Genomic DNA, 17650 nt, shown 5'->3' on the forward strand with positions numbered 1-17650 from the left:
ATAAACTTTTCTTAAAAAAAAAGTTTGACACTAGAAATAATCTAATAAATATAATATTTACTATGAAAAAACTTTTGAATAGAATTCAAGATAATTTCTTCCACTTTAAGCTGCCAATTATATCAACCCATGCAAGCAATAACAATCACCTGGATTAACGGTTAATAAGTTTCAACAGTCTCCACTCATAGAAAGTAGTAGCTTCTTCTACTAACTGTTCGTGGTTGCCACGACATCCAATCCACACTTCCTGTCACCCCTACCAGAACATGGTAATGGCTCACCTAAAAACTTGCAGCACCGATGTAAGATGAAGCCTTCCAATATACGAACACAATAACTGATGGCCCCAAAAGAGATAAATCACGGTCATCGGACAAAAAGTATGACAGTCGAAGCCCGTGGATGCTTCAGACTCATGCCTAAGCAGGGCCAGCCTGAGATGAATCGCCGCCTCTTCTCCGCTCTGGTGGAGGGCCATCCCTCCGTCTCACGTATCTTCTGCTTTCATTCTTTGAACGTTGCTTGGGTTGATAAGTAGGGTAGGTACAGGGGATGATCTCCCCATTTATATATTTGTCACCTGAAATAAAGAGCATGAATGAGAATACATGGAAACCGGAAGGGAAAAAACTGAATGATTTACACTCACTAACCTCCATAATCTTTATTTTTGACATCAAGATATGAATCAGGCAGTACCCAGAGAACGCCTGGCAGTCCTGCATGAAACAACAGATTGTGGACGCATTTATAGGATGAAACAAAGAAGTTGCGTTTCCATGGAACCAAAGGTACCTTTGAATTTTTCTGATGTTTCTTCAGACACAGTGCACTGGAACCCTGTATAAGTTGTTGTACTAAAAGCATACATGTTCTTCTTGGCTTCTTCCATGCTGCGAAGGTGAAGTATGTGATTCATTGTATGGACAAGGACGAACCCACTAGGACAGCATGTAGGAATTCAAATAGCAAGAAAGAATCACTACATTTTTAACTGCAACTCAACAGAAGGCACCTTAATTTAAAAAAGCTACCTCAAGCAACTCCATTAAATGATACAAGAAATTTACAGGTAATATATTTGAATGAATTGTGAAAAGGCTGAATTTTCAGATCCTTTATACTGGCAACTCGTGCTTTTCACATCACAATGAATATGCTGAATCTTTAAATGACGGCCATCAGTTCAATTTCCACCAACTGCACTTAGAAATGAAATTTACCAGCTTATCTCTGCTCGAACAATCTATTCCCAGAAAAATAGATAATAATTGAACCAACTATGGTATCTATATTTATTCACTACCTCCAGATAAATAGTAATCTCGGTTACTATCTCCTGGGTAATAGGATAACGATTGGTAGTTTAAGTCAACAAGCAAGCCGTTATTGGCAAGTACTTATGCAAAAACTTCCACATTAATCATTTCTACTAAAACAAACAGCAACTTCAGCTAGGCGGTGCTAGTCAATTTGTCAGAATCTGAAAAAGATCCAGAGAGAAAAAACAGAGATTTACTGAATAATTAGAATTGTAGACAGAGTTAAATATAATTCAGATTAACAAGGTCCCACCAAATTTTGCCTTCAAAACCTCCATTATATTCAAAGTGCAGCTAGCTAAATACTGTTCCTCATGAACTAGACAATTTTGTATATGTATGCGTCTCTGCTCAACTTATACTAGGAGATAAAAGAGCTATTACCCTTGCTGAATTTACTTCATCAGCCATATGTAATTGTGCCCGTCAAAATTTTGAACAATGCAACAAATGGATCTTTTTTTTTCTTTCATTTTAACCTTTTAAAATTTCTTTTCAAAGTCACTTCAGCTGGAGATAAATCCAAATACGATATTAACTTGTTTAAGGGTCATTGAAAATTCCCTCTTTTATTCAAATAGGGGACTATTTGGCTCCCCTTATCTGTGGAGCTTTTGTATAAGAGGGGAGAAATCTTAACCCATTCATTTATTACCTTCTCAGGCCTCCTCCATTAGATGTAATTCAACTCTAAATGGAGGTTTTATTTCCCACTCCTCTCCTCACTTTACCTTGCTAATAGGTATACCAAAAAGCAGAAAAATCAATACATGTTAAGGCAATGTGGCAGAATACAAGACATCGATCAGAAAAAAAATATCAGAATATGTTTTACATAGGCACGGCAACAAACGCTCAACAAGTTTCCATTGTCTAATTAATATTCTGACAAATTTAGAAAATGCTTTTGCCCAATCCTTTTTTTTAAAACTATGTACATTGAGTATAAGAATTTTCATTTGTGACTAATATTAAATTATCGTAATATACTATAGAACAACAGAACTTAACTATTAGAAGTCTACTTGTGATCAACTAAGTAATTTTATCCCATCACACAACAAAACTAACATGTTTAAGTCTAACCTAGCCTAACACTTTATACATGAACTTGGTTCCATGAAACTCGAACGCACTTAGTTCCATCTAAGGTTGCTGTTCGAATAGGTCGAGGAAAATTTTACCATTCATCCTCTTTTCTTTCTCATCTTATCCAACTTTCATACAGCAATTATAATCATTGTTTCATAAAATGCATGTATTTAATTTGCAAATGTTTCTTTTTGATGAATTAGAAAATTTAAACTAAACAAAGAAACCAGGTTAAAAACATGATCCGTCCCTTAACCGTCCAAAAAACAAAAACATGACCTTAATTGACAAACAAAGTTAAATTAGAGCTGAAGATTGCACCTTCCGAGAACAGTGGCAAGCGTATTCAGATATGTCTCGATCATCTGCTCTCGCGTAGGAGCCGGATCCTTGGGAAACTCCATCACAATAAGCCAATGATTATAATCGCAGCCAGGAAGCAGGATAGTCTCCCTGGGCTCGCTGCTGCCGCCTCCGCCCTTCCTTGACGAATAATCAGAACCCACAGCAGTCGCGCGGATCACCGAGGCCGCGCGGAGGCCGGAGGATAGAGGGGCGACGAGGGCGTGGCGAGCGCGGCAGGCGAGGGCAGCGCAGGGGAATTTCGAGGCGTGATGCGGGAGAAGAAGAGAGAACTGTGGAATATGGGAGGTTACTAGGGGCTTCTGGTGGATCATAGAACATGAGGAGTAGGCAATCGTCGCCATTTGAGGATGAATAGAGAGTGTCGTGGGACGAGGAAGAAGATAAGGTATAGGAAAAAAGAAGATATTTTCGAGAAGCGGGTTTAGGGTTTTCGCTCCCTTTGGCGTCACTCGATAAGCAATCCTTTTACGATAAGTCTCACCGGCCCCGTTACTTGGGGCATTTTGAATACCGAGGGCCATTTCAAGGTGTTCCGCAAATAAACAGAGATTACGAGGGGCATTTTGAATTTTGTGGTAATTCCGTCAAATCAAAAGGACACTCTAAAATCCAACTTCAAAAGACCGTCATTTGCGCAACGCAGAAGCCCTCGCCGAACCCCGAACAAATCGTCATCTGCTCTATCGGAATCTCTTCGTCTTATTCCTTTCGTAGAAACCCTAATTCCCGATCCCGATTCCGATGGAGCTACTCCGCTCCCACCTCTCCAGGGTCCGTATCCCGGAGCCCACCAACCGCATCTACAAGAATGAGTGCTGCGTCTCCTTCGATACCCCGGTAATCCAGTCCCCTTATCGCAGCTTTCTTTTGGTTGTTTTCCATTCTTCCTTTTTTTTTTCTGGGATTTGATGAGTTTCTGTTATCTAACTGTGTTGTTCGTGGAGGCTAGAGTTCAGAAGGAGGTCTCTACGTTGATATGAGTTCGTTTCTTGCATTTGGGAAGGAGTACGTTGACTGGAACTACGAAAAGACAGGAAACCCAATTTACCTTCACATACAGCAGAGACCAAAGCCTGTGCCTGAGGACCGGCCTTTAAAGAAACCAACTCTGCTCGCAATTGGTATTTTTTTGTTCATCCTGTTGCTTGAGAGCTGGCTAACAATATCAATATTTTGTTTTTGATCTTGGTCTAACTAAATTAAACATAATAAAAACTCTCTCAAACTGGAATTGGGTTTTTGTACAGTTGAGACGGAGTTATACTTTCAATAAGGTGGACGTTCAATTCTATATTTCCATTTGCATTATGTTTAGCTTATATTTCTCAGCTTCCCTAAAGAAAATGTGGCATGCCAAATATTTTCATTTTCAGTGTTTAGTCCATTTTAGTATGTTTATGACGTTTGTTAGAATTGATAGTCTTATAATATGTTAACACGGCTGATTTCCATCTAATGATCCAGTGTTCTATTTAGGTATTTGGTTATGTATAGTTTCTAAGATACGTTTGCAGGTTTTCTTGATACTTATTTTAAGACAATGCTAGATATTCTTTTGAAAAATGAATTTCAACACTGAATTTCATGGATGGAAAAAGAAATGAACTATTTAGTCTACTCTCTCATTAAGTGAATTTTTGTTTAAATTTGCATTATAATTCTTGTGTGCCCAATCATAATTTTCAAATAAGTTTGCATATATGATTTTTGTTGGGTAGTGTGTTTTAAGGTATGTTATCCACTTCATTTTCGATATGCCAACTAGAAACTTAAAATTAATTTTGTAGGAAATATTTTCCTTTGAAGCACAAATTGTCAAAGAAAATGGACTTTTCCAAACAATTTGAAATGTATGAATGATTGTGAAGATTGAAAATTTGTATTTGTTTTTATGGAAACTTGGGAAGAATCCTTTAGTACAATGTGGTTTGCAGGTGTGGAGGGAGGATTTGATTATCAGGAAATTGAGCATGAAGAAACTCACAACATTGTAATATTGCCTGAATATGTATCTCTACCATTTCCTTCTGTTGAGTTGCCAGAAAAAGTATGCATTCTTCTGTTTAATTTCATCTCCAAAAATTTATTCTGCAGCGAAGACCATCTTACAGTTCCATTTATTTGTTAACGAATTTGTAGATTAGGCTAGCGGTTGATGCAGTTTTGTTAGCTGACGGTGCTGAACGCAAAGAACAGTTAGCTGCTTGGACTGCTGAGAAGAAGAAAGTTAGTGCTTATGCATTATCTCTGCAACAGATTAATAATAGCATTGCTGTGCCTCCGTCTGGTTGGAAATGTTGCAAATGCAATAAAACTGATAATCTGTGGCTGAACTTAACTGATGGAATGATACTTTGTGGCCGGAGAAATTGGGATGGAAGTGGTGGCAATAATCATGCTATCGAACACTACAAGGAGACAAATTATCCTCTAGCTGTGAAACTTGGTACAATAACTGCAGACATAGAAAGTGCAGGTAATGGTTCTTCTCCCTGAACGTATTTTGATTTTTCTTTGCATATTTTGATCACGTGTATGAATTTCTGGTGTCAAGTTTCTGTATGTTGCTCTGGGAATATCATGTCTCCTTTCTTTTGATACCATGGTTTATGTCTATTTATATATTATTCTTTATTTGCAAGCCTCAAATTTTTTCCATTGTTTTTCCTGAATTTATTTTTGGCATTTTCTTACTAGTTGCTGGTGGTGATTTTTTGTAATATTGAGATTAAGTAATTGATTTGCCTTTACCATTGTTGATTTTTTATACTTTATCGTCAATTTTAGTATGGACATATTTAGTGATGACTAATGGATTCCCCAATAAAAGAATTGGATGTATAGTTTGGAAGATGGAAGGGGTAGAAGGAGACTAAATAAAATATTAGTCAGTGAAATGAAAATATGATTTGATTATTATTGTTTCACTAAGATGAAAGAGACCTTCATCTTAAAAACTCACTCACCAGATTGCAACTCTTACCATTTTTCAATTCTGAAATATTGGTAATCATAGGGCCTCACACAAAATGACATGAATATGAGATGGATAGCTCAATAAGGTAATTATAATCCTAATATATAAAAAACTGTCAATCATGGCATTTTGTGTCAGGTAAATTTCTCACCAAATGGTCCTGTCCTATTAAGATTTGTTACTTTGTATGATTTGTTATGAACCAAAAACATGCAAATCATTTTTTATTTTCTGCTGATTTGTGTAGAGTCAATAGGTCATGCCAAGAAAAATAGAAGTTTAAGTAGTAACTGAGCATACTCTTCCAGTTTGCATCTTTAACCTTTGCGTGCCAAAAAATATTTGGGAGGTTGAAGTTCAAGCCTATTTTATCGTCGTTGATATTATTACAAAGGTTAATATATAAATCTAACTTAACATTTTACACGTTTTCTCAAATTTAGCCCATTGTTTTGAAAGTTTCAAATCTTGCAAAATCTTTTCAAAGTGTTAAAATCTACCCTTTGTTATAATTTCGTACACCCTTCATAAAAAACTTGATGTGATACACATGTGACTATTTGCTATGTCAACAATGCTCACATGTGGTTGCAAAATCATGATTATCTTTTGACCCAGCAATGCTTACACTCAATATTATCAGTGATGGTCAATACGAGAAATATGACTATGGATCATGCTTTTCTGCATGTTTCCATCTTTTTATAACAGTTCTTGTGAAGTGAAGACGTGTCCATTGTGTTTAATTCTTCTTTAATATGTTGCTTAACTTGTAACCATCATGGCAGCTCAGACGTTTACTCATACCCTGAGGATGATACTGTCGAGGATCCCCTATTAGCTCAACATTTGGCTTTTTTCGGTATTGACTTCTCATCATTGCAAAAGGTCAGAGATATATTAGTGATGAAAGATAACTTCATATCTCTGTATAATGAAACTTAAGAGCACTTCTGTATTTGTTCTTTTCTCCCTTTGTTTATACAATTAAAAAAATTTCTTCATCTATATCCGATGTTATTTTCTCTAATTTCCTCTCTCCTCAGTTAGTATATGTTTGATTAGTTGCTCTTCGCCCCCACGGGCGGGATCAGCTGGTCAGGGCACGGTTGCTTGCAGAATGAGGTGAGTGGTTCGAAGGTCCAGGGCTCCATTTGCGATAACATCAATCTGGTGTCCTGTGCAAACCCTTCGGGCCCCGTGCTCTGGCCAGTCCCGCATTCACCGTGATTTACCTCTCCACAGATGGTCGGGGGGCCGATCGTGTGGGGCCGCTAGGTTGGCGGATTCCAACCTTTGCAGAATGATTAGTTGCTCTTCCACGATGTTTGGCTAATTTATGCTTTTGATATTCTGGCATGCCAAATTCTCCTAGTGGATAGACATTACATTTTGGTTTGAGATTCAGCAAGGTTTCTATAGCTCAGCTTGACACAATACTTTTATGTATAAGTATTTGTTTGAGTTCATTCAACTTTATCATGCCTTGAAACTTCCTCTAAAAATGTGTCATTAAGTTTTGTTTGACAATTGATAACTATATTTCACTTTGATTTTGAGTGGCCGTTCATTGGCTCTAATATGTTGTGATATGTACTATGCGATACTAACCATAATTTAACTATTTTAAGAGATATATGGCTCATGTATTAGCCATCGATTCATTTTTGACCTTTCACATGCTCTATAATGGGAAGCTATTACTTTAAAGTCCAGTACCAATTTGTTCACATTAAAAATCGACTAAGTTATGTATTGTTACTTGAATTCTCTGGTTGTTGGCCTACAAGTTCATACACTAGTTGCTAGGGATGGTAGAAGAAGCAGAAGTGTTGACAGTGTTTGAGATGAGCTCAAGAAGCATAACAAGTTTGATATTGTAGTTATTTGATAGATTTGTAATCTGATTCAAAGCTTGACAAAGAAGATGAGTATCTTTTGGCTTTAGCATGGCTATTCACATTTTCCGAGACTTCTCATCGCCCTTATTACTCATTACTCATTAGTGCATGCTTTTGTTGCAAAAGGAGTTAAAGAATTGTCACTTTATTTTGCTTCTCCAGACTGAAATGACTACTGCTGAAAGGGAACTTGACCAAAACACAAATTTTGACTGGAATCGTATCCAGGAAAGTGGGCAGGAAGTGGAGCTCTTATTTGGACCAGGTTATACTGGTCTTCTTAACCTTGGAAATAGGTAGTCATCAGATGATGTTACTTCATCTTACTTCCACTTTGTACATCATTTTGCTGCACATTGACTGCTCTCTTGTCTTGTTTCTTTGTCAGTTGCTATATGGCATCAACAATTCAAGTGGTGTTTACGACTCATGCTTTCATCTCTAGGTCTGTATAATTTCAAATTGGAGGCCATTAGCATAGGCTAGTTGTGTTGCTTATCTGATGAGTCCTGTTGTGTCTGCCCATTTCCCAGATACTATGGAAACCAAAGTCTGAAGATGGCTTTTGCAATGGCACCTTCTGATCCAACATTGGACTTGAATATGCAACTGTAAGGATTCAACTAGTGACTTTCTAGAAATAGTTAGGAATAATTGCATGGCATCTTCCAAATGCATGCTACTATAGATTCTTACGTGTTATGCATTATGACAGTTGACATGCCAAATTCCCATGCTTGTCTTATAATACCAGTTGAGAGTTATTGCTATTATTGTGCCTGATAAGGGGAACTCTTACATTGAATATGTAAGACTCAAAGCATAATTCCCTATACCTAAATATCAATGTGGAGCTAAACTTATACCTCACATAACTAAAACTATTAGTGCATGTCTACTTGAGTGGAAGAAGAGAGGAAAGAAAGAAACAATGGTGATGAAGGGAGGACTTGTTCAATTTTGATATATGTGAAGTAAACCGAGTAATTTTGGTATCCAATCTGCATCACTCATCCAAAGTTATGGTTGATATTTAAATCACATCAATTTAATGCCTTAGTAAATGTGTCACTTTGACATCCATGGTTGGCAATATCGACCTTTTCAAAAGCTTAGGTATCAGCCATATTGGATCAATAGGTTCTGTTGGATCTTGGATTGGAATGTAAAAAAAATATTAGAAAAGTTTTAAAAAGCATGAAAATAATAAAACAAATTTGTTTGATGTATTAGATATAAAAGATATCACATAATATGATCATTTGCTCATTATCAGATGAATAAGTATAGTTAATCTGACATGCATAACAGTATGTACAATAAAGTATATTAGCTCCATATGCTATTGTGTATCCACATTGGTATTAGATTAACAAATATACTAGTGTGCATATTAGTATGATGTAAACATCTATTATAACATTAGAATGATTACATTACATTACATGATATGCATGTTAGAATTTATTTTTTATTATATTATTATGATGATTATTATTAAGATCATGAAATTTAAACAACATAATTAGTTAAACTACTAATATTTACTTAGTAGATATAACTTTTAATAAGGATATTTTAAAATTATTATTAATAATATTTACTAATAATAGGATATTGTTTGTAGTAAAAATAAATCAGATCATTAAAAGTAATGACATTATTGTACTAATATTATTGTTAAATTATTAATATTTTTTTGTATTAATTATTTCTATAGTGATCAAGTTATATTACCTTAATTAACAAATTCATGATCTATTAGTAATAAATTTATTATGTGTAATAACAACAATAGAATTTTGACCTATCATTTAATAGTTAATTTGAATTTTTTATTTCCTAATATAGTCAATATTTTCTATAAATTACATATGTAAATGCTATTATTGTACGCATTACGCATATCATAATTAACTTTACCTATCAAATAATAGTAATCTAATACTATCATGACATTTAATTTTCCAATTAAAAATTACTGTACAACATAGTAATTGCTAATTTAATAACTCTTCTTCCTCACTAAATCACAAAAGAAATCCCAAAATGAAGCCTTGAGTTCTCCCTCTACACTCGAAGCTTGAACACCTTGTCAATCCCTCCTCTGCTCTTGTAGCTGAAATCTCACCTCCACTTGTTGCTCCCTCCGCTCTTTAAGTCGTCTTTACTCATGCAATTTAGTGGCATTGGCAAGAGTAGTTAGAGGATCTCCTTGTGATTTTGTAACAGTGATCCACAACAAAGTGCTGAATCTTTAGTTCAATTGAAATGAAATCAGTGAGAAATTCATTGATTGGCACTCATTCCTCCATATCCTCATGACCTTACACGATTCCTTCAGTATTCACTGAGATATTATGATTGTTGTTTGTATTTTTAATTTTGCGACAACCCTCTGGCACATGTCAGAGATATCACCCATAAAAGGATCAGATGATCCAAATCAAACTTCGACTATCTGTATCAAGATCAATTAGTTTGGAAACTATGCTGCATCTTCCACTCAATTATGTGTTCATTACTATTGTATAAACTGGCCAAGTTTATCAGAGTTATTTCTAAGATTGAGTTCTAAATGAATACTTTATTATATCATTTCACTTATAAACTTGGATGTAAGGAAAATAGAAATGATCAACTTAGTTCATTATATTTGAAGATTATTTCAAATTAGTGTGTTGAATTTTAAGGGCAGCCTTGGCGCAATGGTAAAGTTGTTGCCGTGTAACCTTGTGGTTGGGGTTGAGTATTCGGTAAAATCAAACTGACTTAACCAAACCCGAACAAACCGATCAAATTTCCAACAAAAACCGAACAAATCAAACCAATAAAATATCGGTTAATTCGATTTTCGACCGAATTAACCGAACTTCTGAATTCTGAGAGCTTAAACCCGAATAAGAGGTTTGTGATTAACCTACATAACGAAATTGAGCATATAAGAAAAGGCAAACCAAGTAACATTTCCATACCAAAAGATCATTTCAGTTTTGATCAAAACAACAAGGAGGCTATCCTCGGCAGAACTTTTTTTTTTGTCTGAGAAAATATACAAATCAAAACAAAGACCATAACAGATTGATAAAGCAAGCACAAATAATGTGAACCCTTCCGACCAAATAACGGGAGTGGAGAATGGGATTAGGGTTTAAGAAGATGGAAGGAAGAGAGGTGGGCACGATGAAGCCGTTGAATTCAAAACCGGCGTTGCCCTACCAGGAGGATTGCTGAAGCAAGAGGGAGAGTTTCAGTGATTTGTTGGACTGGTTCATATTGTCCAAAAAAATGCTATAAAAACATGGTACACCAAACCCAGACACTAAGGTCATTCTTGACTGTGGATTGCTCAAATAAAAACATTGTCTCTGTCTTTGCTTTGTTTGTACCAGTACATACTGATCAATCTGGCACGTTAAATTATTTTAGAACGTGGTTCAACTCATTAAGTATGGAATTTAAATGAAGATGCTTTCTACTGTTCTCTTTCGATCAGCATCATTTTTGTGAATTGCTATTTTAACTTTTCGTAAAAGTAATGGTGTGATTGAGGTCCTTGTTAGAGCAATGAAAAGCTATCATTTTGATGTCCATGAGCTGACTGATCTGCCCTGCATGAGTTAATTGATACTTCTCTAATATTTGCTTGCAAACTGCATGTAGGACTAAACTGGCACATGGGTTGCTTTCTGGCAAATATTCCTTGCCAGTTCAACAGGTATGTTGAAGGCTTACTCTCAGAAAATCTGCATTTACATTAAATTGTTTTTCAACTGAACTAATGAAGTCGGGAACTGTAATACAGACACTTCCAGTGCTGGAAACTCTGATGGACCTTTAGAATTTTTAACTGATGTTGTTAATTGTTGTTAATCCTAGCTTGATGTGTGCTATGATTAATGTAACTGGAATATCTCATGGCCATAATGTAGTTCAGTTTTTCTGCTGGTTCTTGCATTTCATTGGCCTAATTTAGACGCACATTATATTTCATACTGGATTACCCCTTCCTCCCTACGCCCCCTTTAGTTAATTTTCTTTTATGTTATTTGTCATGTAAACTTAGAAATAGTAATAAGAACAAATTTTTCTTTAGGTGAATCAAATTTTTATATCTGACCTTATAGCCTCTATGTACATGTTTTCATTTTAAATTTTCTTTTATTGAAGTCATGGTTTAATATTATCAATGCTACTATTGTTAATTGAAGTTTGAAGGATAATGGATTTGGTGCATATCACATGTTTGATTGGTCATCCCATGCAAATGGTGAATCAATGTTGATTATTTTGTTTAATTTAGGAGCTCTATATGATAATGATCCTATTCTTCTTCAAATGTGCTTCAGTAATAAGTGGTTTCTTTAAGATTTCAAGCTATTAAAGATGATATACAGAACTTGACCTCATCTAAAATTGATCATATAAAATTTGCCTTGATGTACTATCTGTTATTAGTCTAAAAAGCAAGAGAATCCTCTACCGTGTCTTTGATATTTGCTGCTAATGAAAACTCTCTGGTTTCCTTTTTGATTCAGAAGCAAGAAGGTATCCCTCCTCGCATGTTTAAAACAGTTATTGCGGCTAGTCATCCTGAGTTTTCGAGTATGAGGCAGCAGGTACCTTGTTGTTGTTAATCAGTTATTACCATTAATGAATCATATTGGATTATTTTGACATGTACCAACACTATGAGTTTTTATTTTGGCTTATGTCATGGCTACAAGTCATGCAAAATTTGATATGCTGCTGATAATCATATGCCATTCCTTTTACACCTTTTCTTCTGTTATTTTAAGCTGTTTTATCATGTGCATTTATTTCTTTTAGTTGTGATATGTTTCTTATTAATTCTGTTATGGTACCTTCAAATATGATACAATTGGCATTGGCAAGTTTACTTTTCTCCATGAACCATTACCAGCTCATGCATAAATAGATGGAAGGACTTACAATCTCAAGTGTGGGAAATGGAAAGAGCAAGAAAGAGTACTTTGCTATTGAATTTATGTTTGCTGGAACTTTCATCCTGTTTCTGAAATCTTTGAATTTAAGGGGAGTTCATGCTATTGTCAGTGGTGTTTTGGTATGACTAATTGGAGTTCTGTTTCTAGATGTGCTTCTAGTTGGTGATTGCATTTCCTGAATAATCTATTCTTTTATAGTAGTCCAAATTCTTAATCAGTAACTATATTTATAGAAGCCTAGCTATCTAGTGGTGGTATAGTCCATTGAGGCGAAATTCAAAGTGCTGGAGGCCAAAACGGGCTTCCCCTGATTAAGGGCAAATATTAATGCTGCTGGTAGTTTACTGGCTGTCAATGTCTTAGAACTCAGAAAAAGCTGTCATGTTACAATTTATCTCATATTTTCCTCTGACAAGTGAAAATAAGAGCAGTTTTTTAATCCTGACTCCAGCAGACTGAAAAGTTCAGAGGCTTGTATGGATCCAGTTAGATTTGAGGCCCATGAACTGGTCAGCACCAGTGCAACTCAACAAATTGATCAGTTTTCTTATGTGTGAGTATATCTGACTTTAATAGGAACCAGTGGAACACTGGAATTAGTTGCAGACCACTTGATTGATTTGTCGTGTAAGAAGCCAGCCTTTTTGTTTTTGTCTTAGTTGTTCAAGATCACTGGAAATTCACTTAACTGTTTATATGATGAACTCTTTTGTTGCCTTCATCTACAAAATTTTTATACTAACATATCCCTTGATGTTGTTGCAAGATTGACTTTAACTGATGGAAGATGGTGAATCCATTTACTGTTGGGAGTTGGGACTGCATATTTCACAATGTCAACGGCTATTTTAATACCAACAAACATAAAGTTGATGGGTCTCTGGTTGTAGGTTATAGATTTAGTACAAAAATCCCAACAAATTGGTTTTCCTCTACTCTGGAAGATATAATTTAATCTTTTTTTTTGCTCAGTTATATGTTAACCTTTTGCCCACTATTACTTATTCACTTATTAGTTTCTTAAATTTGTTGCTTTTGTTCCTGTTTAGGATGCACTTGAGTTTTTCCTGCATTTGCTTGACCAAGTTGAACGGGCCAATACTGAAAAACCGGCACTGGATCCTTCGAGGAGCTTCAAGTTTGTGATCGAAGAGAGACTTCAGTGCCCCTCTGGAAAAGTTGCTTATAATAAAAGATCAGATTATATTCTTTCTTTAAGTATACCACTACATGAGGCTACTAACAAAGGTAAATTGGTTATGCTTGCCCTTTTCTTGATGATGATATGTCAAAGTCATTACTCATTTTGCTCTTTAATGATTCAGAACAGCTTGAAGCCTTTAACAAGACCAAAGCGGAAAAGAATGCAGAAGGGGCTGATGTGTAAGCTATAGGAAGATTGTACAGGTTTTCCATTGTTGCTGTTTTCATGTTTTGTATGTTTATGTATTTTGAATGCATGTTTGGGCAGAGCTAGTGGTGAAATTGTACGACCAAGGGTCCCTTTGGAATCGTGCCTAGCTAGTTTTTCATCCACTGAGGAAATTCATGACTTTTACAGTTCAGCATTAGATGCTAAGACAACAGCAAACAAGTATGTTGATAATACCAGGAGGCCTTTAAATAAATTGCTTCTTTTTCTGAATTTTAACTATGATGTCTTCTAAAGCAACTACCAAATGTTTTTCAAGGACTGCTGGTTTGGCTACTTTTCCTGATTATCTGGTTTTGCACATGAGGAAGTTTGTGATGGAAGAAGGTTGGGTGCCAAAGAAACTAGGTATCTTCCTTTTATTGTGTTACTTTTTGGTATTTTCACCTTTTTAAGTGAGTCTTGGTATTATTATTTTCTTATTTTGGGTTTTCTGTACATTTGCAATTTATTCTGCAGATGTTTATATTGATGTACCTGATGTAATTGACATCACACACATGCGCAGCAAAGGTTTACAGCCAGGAGAAGAATTACTGCCTGAGACAGGTTAATAATATTAATCTCTGTTCTCTGTGAATCCAATAGGCAAAGCAGCTACTATCAGTGCACCATCTGTTTAATATTTTCTTCAATACTTTCTTGTTTATTCATGCATTTGTTTCGCAGGTGTCGTTGGGGAGGTTGAAGCTACCCAACTAGCTGCTAGTGAGGATATTGTTTCCAAACTTGCTGCTATGGGTTTCAATTATCTCCATTGTCAAAAGGCTGCCCTAAACACTGCTAATGCTGGAGTTGAGGAAGCAATGACATGGCTACTATCTCACATGGATGATCCGGGTTTGTGTCTAGAATAATTGAACAATCTTTTTTCTAAGCATCATCTCGTGTAAGCAATTTTTCTGGACAAAATTGGTCCTTTAGCCTTATAGAGGATCTAGAAGCTATTTGGAAAGGTGATTCAATTGTTTTGACCAGTTCTCAACATTTCAATGCAGATATAGATGAGCCTATTTCATATAATTCTCATGCTATGGAAGTTCAATCTATTGATGAAACAAGTGTTGAAACTTTAATTTCATTTGGGTTCCACGAAGAGGTGGCTAGAAAAGCATTAAAAGCATCTGTAAGAATAATTTTTTTTAGATGATAGTATTTTCTGATACTTCCTTTAGTTGACTGATCATTTGATTTACATGTTTCAATTAAATATTACATTTTTGCTTGCTTATATCGTTGTTTTACAAGTTCCAACTTTGTTTTGGTATATATTTTCACATAGGGAGGGGACATAGAGAAAGCAACTGATTGGATATTTAGCCACCCAGAGGCCTCTAGCTCAAAGGATACAGATGCAACCTCAAATGCTGTGGAGGCTGGTGATCCTGGGGTACCAGATGGAAGTGGAAGTTAGTGTTCTTTAACTACTTGCCCTTTTTTTGTTTCCTTCATAATGGAAATGATGGATTTCTATATTTTCTTGTCTCCATTTGTTACTCATCACCAAGTTATTGTTTTCTGAGATACAAGACTGTATAAAACTGCATATCTGGTTTTATACAAATCTTAAGATGTAAGGTTCTGTAACAAGAAATAGCACAAAATTATCTCACAGCTAGGTCTAGATACTTTTACATGATGTAATTCCTTTTAGCCATGCAACTTTATTTCTAATAATCAGACTTTGCACCATGCATATTTTATGTAGTCCATCCATACAACTTCATAGTTGATTTTTAGCTGTAGGTAGACTTTATACCATTTTATTATGTAGTTCGCCCATAAAACTGAAATTGTATTCCTTATTTTAGTCTCTCCAGTATGGATGATATTGCATTCTGGATGAAATATAGATGTGTTGTCACAGAGAAAGTGTGATTGATTAATAACTTACTGCGGTTGATATTTCGAGTTAAAGGTAGAAGTATGAGTTGGTCCTAGCTCTAATTTGGGTTGAACTTGGCACAACCCTACCCAACCATAATCAACCCGGGCTGGGACTGTGGCAATCACGTGTTCAACAGTCTGCTAGCTTGGCCCAATACAAAATCAGGACATCAAGCATAATCCACATGCAGGGTCAGGCACTGTGCATGTGACTAGCCTATGGGCCAACTATTGATTTACATTTTTTTTCTTTTTTTTAGAAAAAATGATTTATTAAAAAAATCTTACTAAATTAATGATAAAATGTTTGGAGAATATTTAATAAATTGTTATTTTTATATTTCAGATTTTTCAGTTATGATTTTATATTTTTAATTAATTATTTTTTAATAATTTTTTATTAATAAGTCCATGTCCTGTTTGACTGGGCCTAGCCCTTGCCCTGCTTATTCAGGGCTGGGATCTGGGCCATGCTCACTGACACCTTTAGTTATAGTTGTTTACCGCTCAAAATCTGGAATTTTAGTTGTTGCAGTAAGCAGCTTGAAGTTTTTATTTTCTTCTGTAGCAGTTAGCTATAGACCATGTTTCTCAGTATATTGTTTTTTTTTCTTTTCACAATGTCTTCATTTTTTTTGTTTGCAACTCTACAAATATTACTCTCGTCTGTATTCATAAAATTTAAGCACAAAGTTTGATGAAGACCTATTCCAGATGCTCCATTAGGAACAAAAGAACTTTCCGCTGCTTATTTTCAGGTCATTGAACAACCTGCAATTTTCTTTTCCTACCAGCTTCAATATCTTTGTAACTTTGTGCATTTCTGCTGGGGGCCAAACTCAGATTTGGACTATATTGTGCTTTTAATTTTTTACGAACCTCACTTTTAACTTTTATTATTTATATATTTATTTGGTTGTGTTGACTGCTATCTTTATATCATTGACAATTTCATTTTGCAGGATACAAGCTCATGGCATTTATTAGTCATATGGGGACTTCCACTCATTGTGGCCATTATGTGGCTCATGTATATAAAGATGGAAGATGGGTAATATTCAACGATAGTAAAGTTGGAGCATCCGTGGATCCACCAAAAGAAATGGGGTACCTGTACTTCTACGAGAGAATAGCTGACTAAAATTGACATAACTGGTTTGCGACGTTAGAACTAATATTCCCAGGAAATGCTAGGATTCTTGTCAAGCAACTTTTCCCCATGATTACTTCGTTATAGTGGTGGCTTCCTGTTGCCGTGGCATATAACTAAGCGTCCAGTGCGCATGATTAATGTTAACCTTTGATGCTAGTATCTGTTATCTGATGGTTCTTAGACTATTTGACTTGATTATCCAACTTATGCCCGTAAATATACTGTTTATCTTTAATCATCAAAAGAACTTGTTCACATTTTAATTCATTGTTTCCTTAAGTCATCTGAATTCACTGTTCAAATGATCCACTAGCGGCAGATCTCTTCACGCTATTTAGATGTTAAACAGCAGGTGGGTAGGGTTGTTTGTAACAGTATAGTTCCTACATAGATTACTTCACTTGCCCGTTTTATATCATATGAATTTGGATTCGACTCTTTATCTTGTGAGAATAGAAAGATATTTCTGTTTGTTAGAAAAGCAGGTTATGCTTGAAAAAGTTGTCAATATTTACCTAGTGGAATAAAATAGATAAAAGTGAAGCATATA

The 17650-nt window shown here is 35.4% G+C and overlaps 2 protein-coding genes across 4 annotated transcripts; one reads left to right on the forward strand and one right to left on the reverse strand.

Annotated features, from left to right (window-relative positions):
• Positions 1 to 130: 130 nt before the first annotated feature.
• On the reverse strand, positions 131 to 3216 carry LOC141838845 (multiple organellar RNA editing factor 9, chloroplastic-like). The gene is made up of 4 exons (XM_074726442.1): positions 2739 to 3216; positions 799 to 896; positions 657 to 722; positions 131 to 583 (listed from the first exon to the last, which is right to left on the reverse strand). Exons 1-4 carry the CDS (start codon positions 3122 to 3124, stop codon positions 423 to 425), a joined length of 711 nt encoding a protein of 236 aa, XP_074582543.1. The 5' UTR covers positions 3125 to 3216; the 3' UTR covers positions 131 to 422.
• Positions 3217 to 3431: 215 nt separating this feature from the next.
• LOC141842308 (ubiquitin carboxyl-terminal hydrolase 14-like) lies at positions 3432 to 17357 on the forward strand. Of its 3 annotated transcripts, none has more exons than XM_074730519.1 (19): positions 3432 to 3620; positions 3733 to 3904; positions 4718 to 4830; positions 4923 to 5259; positions 6554 to 6648; positions 7824 to 7957; positions 8050 to 8106; positions 8195 to 8272; positions 11325 to 11379; positions 12200 to 12280; positions 13678 to 13876; positions 13954 to 14011; positions 14100 to 14222; positions 14320 to 14408; positions 14520 to 14609; positions 14730 to 14900; positions 15059 to 15186; positions 15343 to 15469; positions 16910 to 17357. In XM_074730519.1, the coding sequence occupies exons 1-19, from the start codon at positions 3525 to 3527 to the stop codon at positions 17086 to 17088; spliced, it is 2382 nt and encodes a 793-aa protein (XP_074586620.1). In that variant the 5' UTR covers positions 3432 to 3524; the 3' UTR covers positions 17089 to 17357. The 3 variants fall into 3 exon arrangements, with proteins under 3 accessions (XP_074586620.1, XP_074586627.1, XP_074586635.1); XM_074730526.1 differs by having other exon boundaries at positions 3548 to 3620; positions 3728 to 3904; XM_074730534.1 differs by having other exon boundaries at positions 3559 to 3620; positions 3740 to 3904.
• The last annotated feature ends 293 nt before the right edge of the window (positions 17358 to 17650 follow it).

Source organism: Curcuma longa, chromosome 1 (assembly GCF_044706935.1).
Source record: "Curcuma longa cultivar G26 ecotype Majalengka, Jawa Barat chromosome 1, ITB_CL_G26_1.1, whole genome shotgun sequence".
Lineage (NCBI taxonomy): Eukaryota > Viridiplantae > Streptophyta > Magnoliopsida > Zingiberales > Zingiberaceae > Curcuma > Curcuma longa.

Excerpts from the sequence above, each read along its gene's own strand:
- LOC141842308 (XM_074730519.1), top strand. The coding sequence starts at position 3,525 with ATGGAGCTACTCCGCTCCCACCTCTCCAGGGTCCGTATCCCGGAGCCC. Across the intron at positions 5,260-6,553 it reads TGCAGACATAGAAAGTGCAG|ACGTTTACTCATACCCTGAG; the intron begins GTAATGGTTCTT and ends ATGGCAGCTCAG. Across the intron at positions 13,877-13,953 it reads ACATGAGGCTACTAACAAAG|AACAGCTTGAAGCCTTTAAC; the intron begins GTAAATTGGTTA and ends TTAATGATTCAG.
- LOC141838845 (XM_074726442.1), bottom strand. The coding sequence starts at position 3,124 with ATGGCGACGATTGCCTACTCCTCATGTTCTATGATCCACCAGAAGCCC. Across the intron at positions 897-2,738 it reads CTTGCCACTGTTCTCGGAAG|CATGGAAGAAGCCAAGAAGA; the intron begins GTGCAATCTTCA and ends TCACCTTCGCAG. Across the intron at positions 723-798 it reads AACATCAGAAAAATTCAAAG|GACTGCCAGGCGTTCTCTGG; the intron begins GTACCTTTGGTT and ends TGTTTCATGCAG.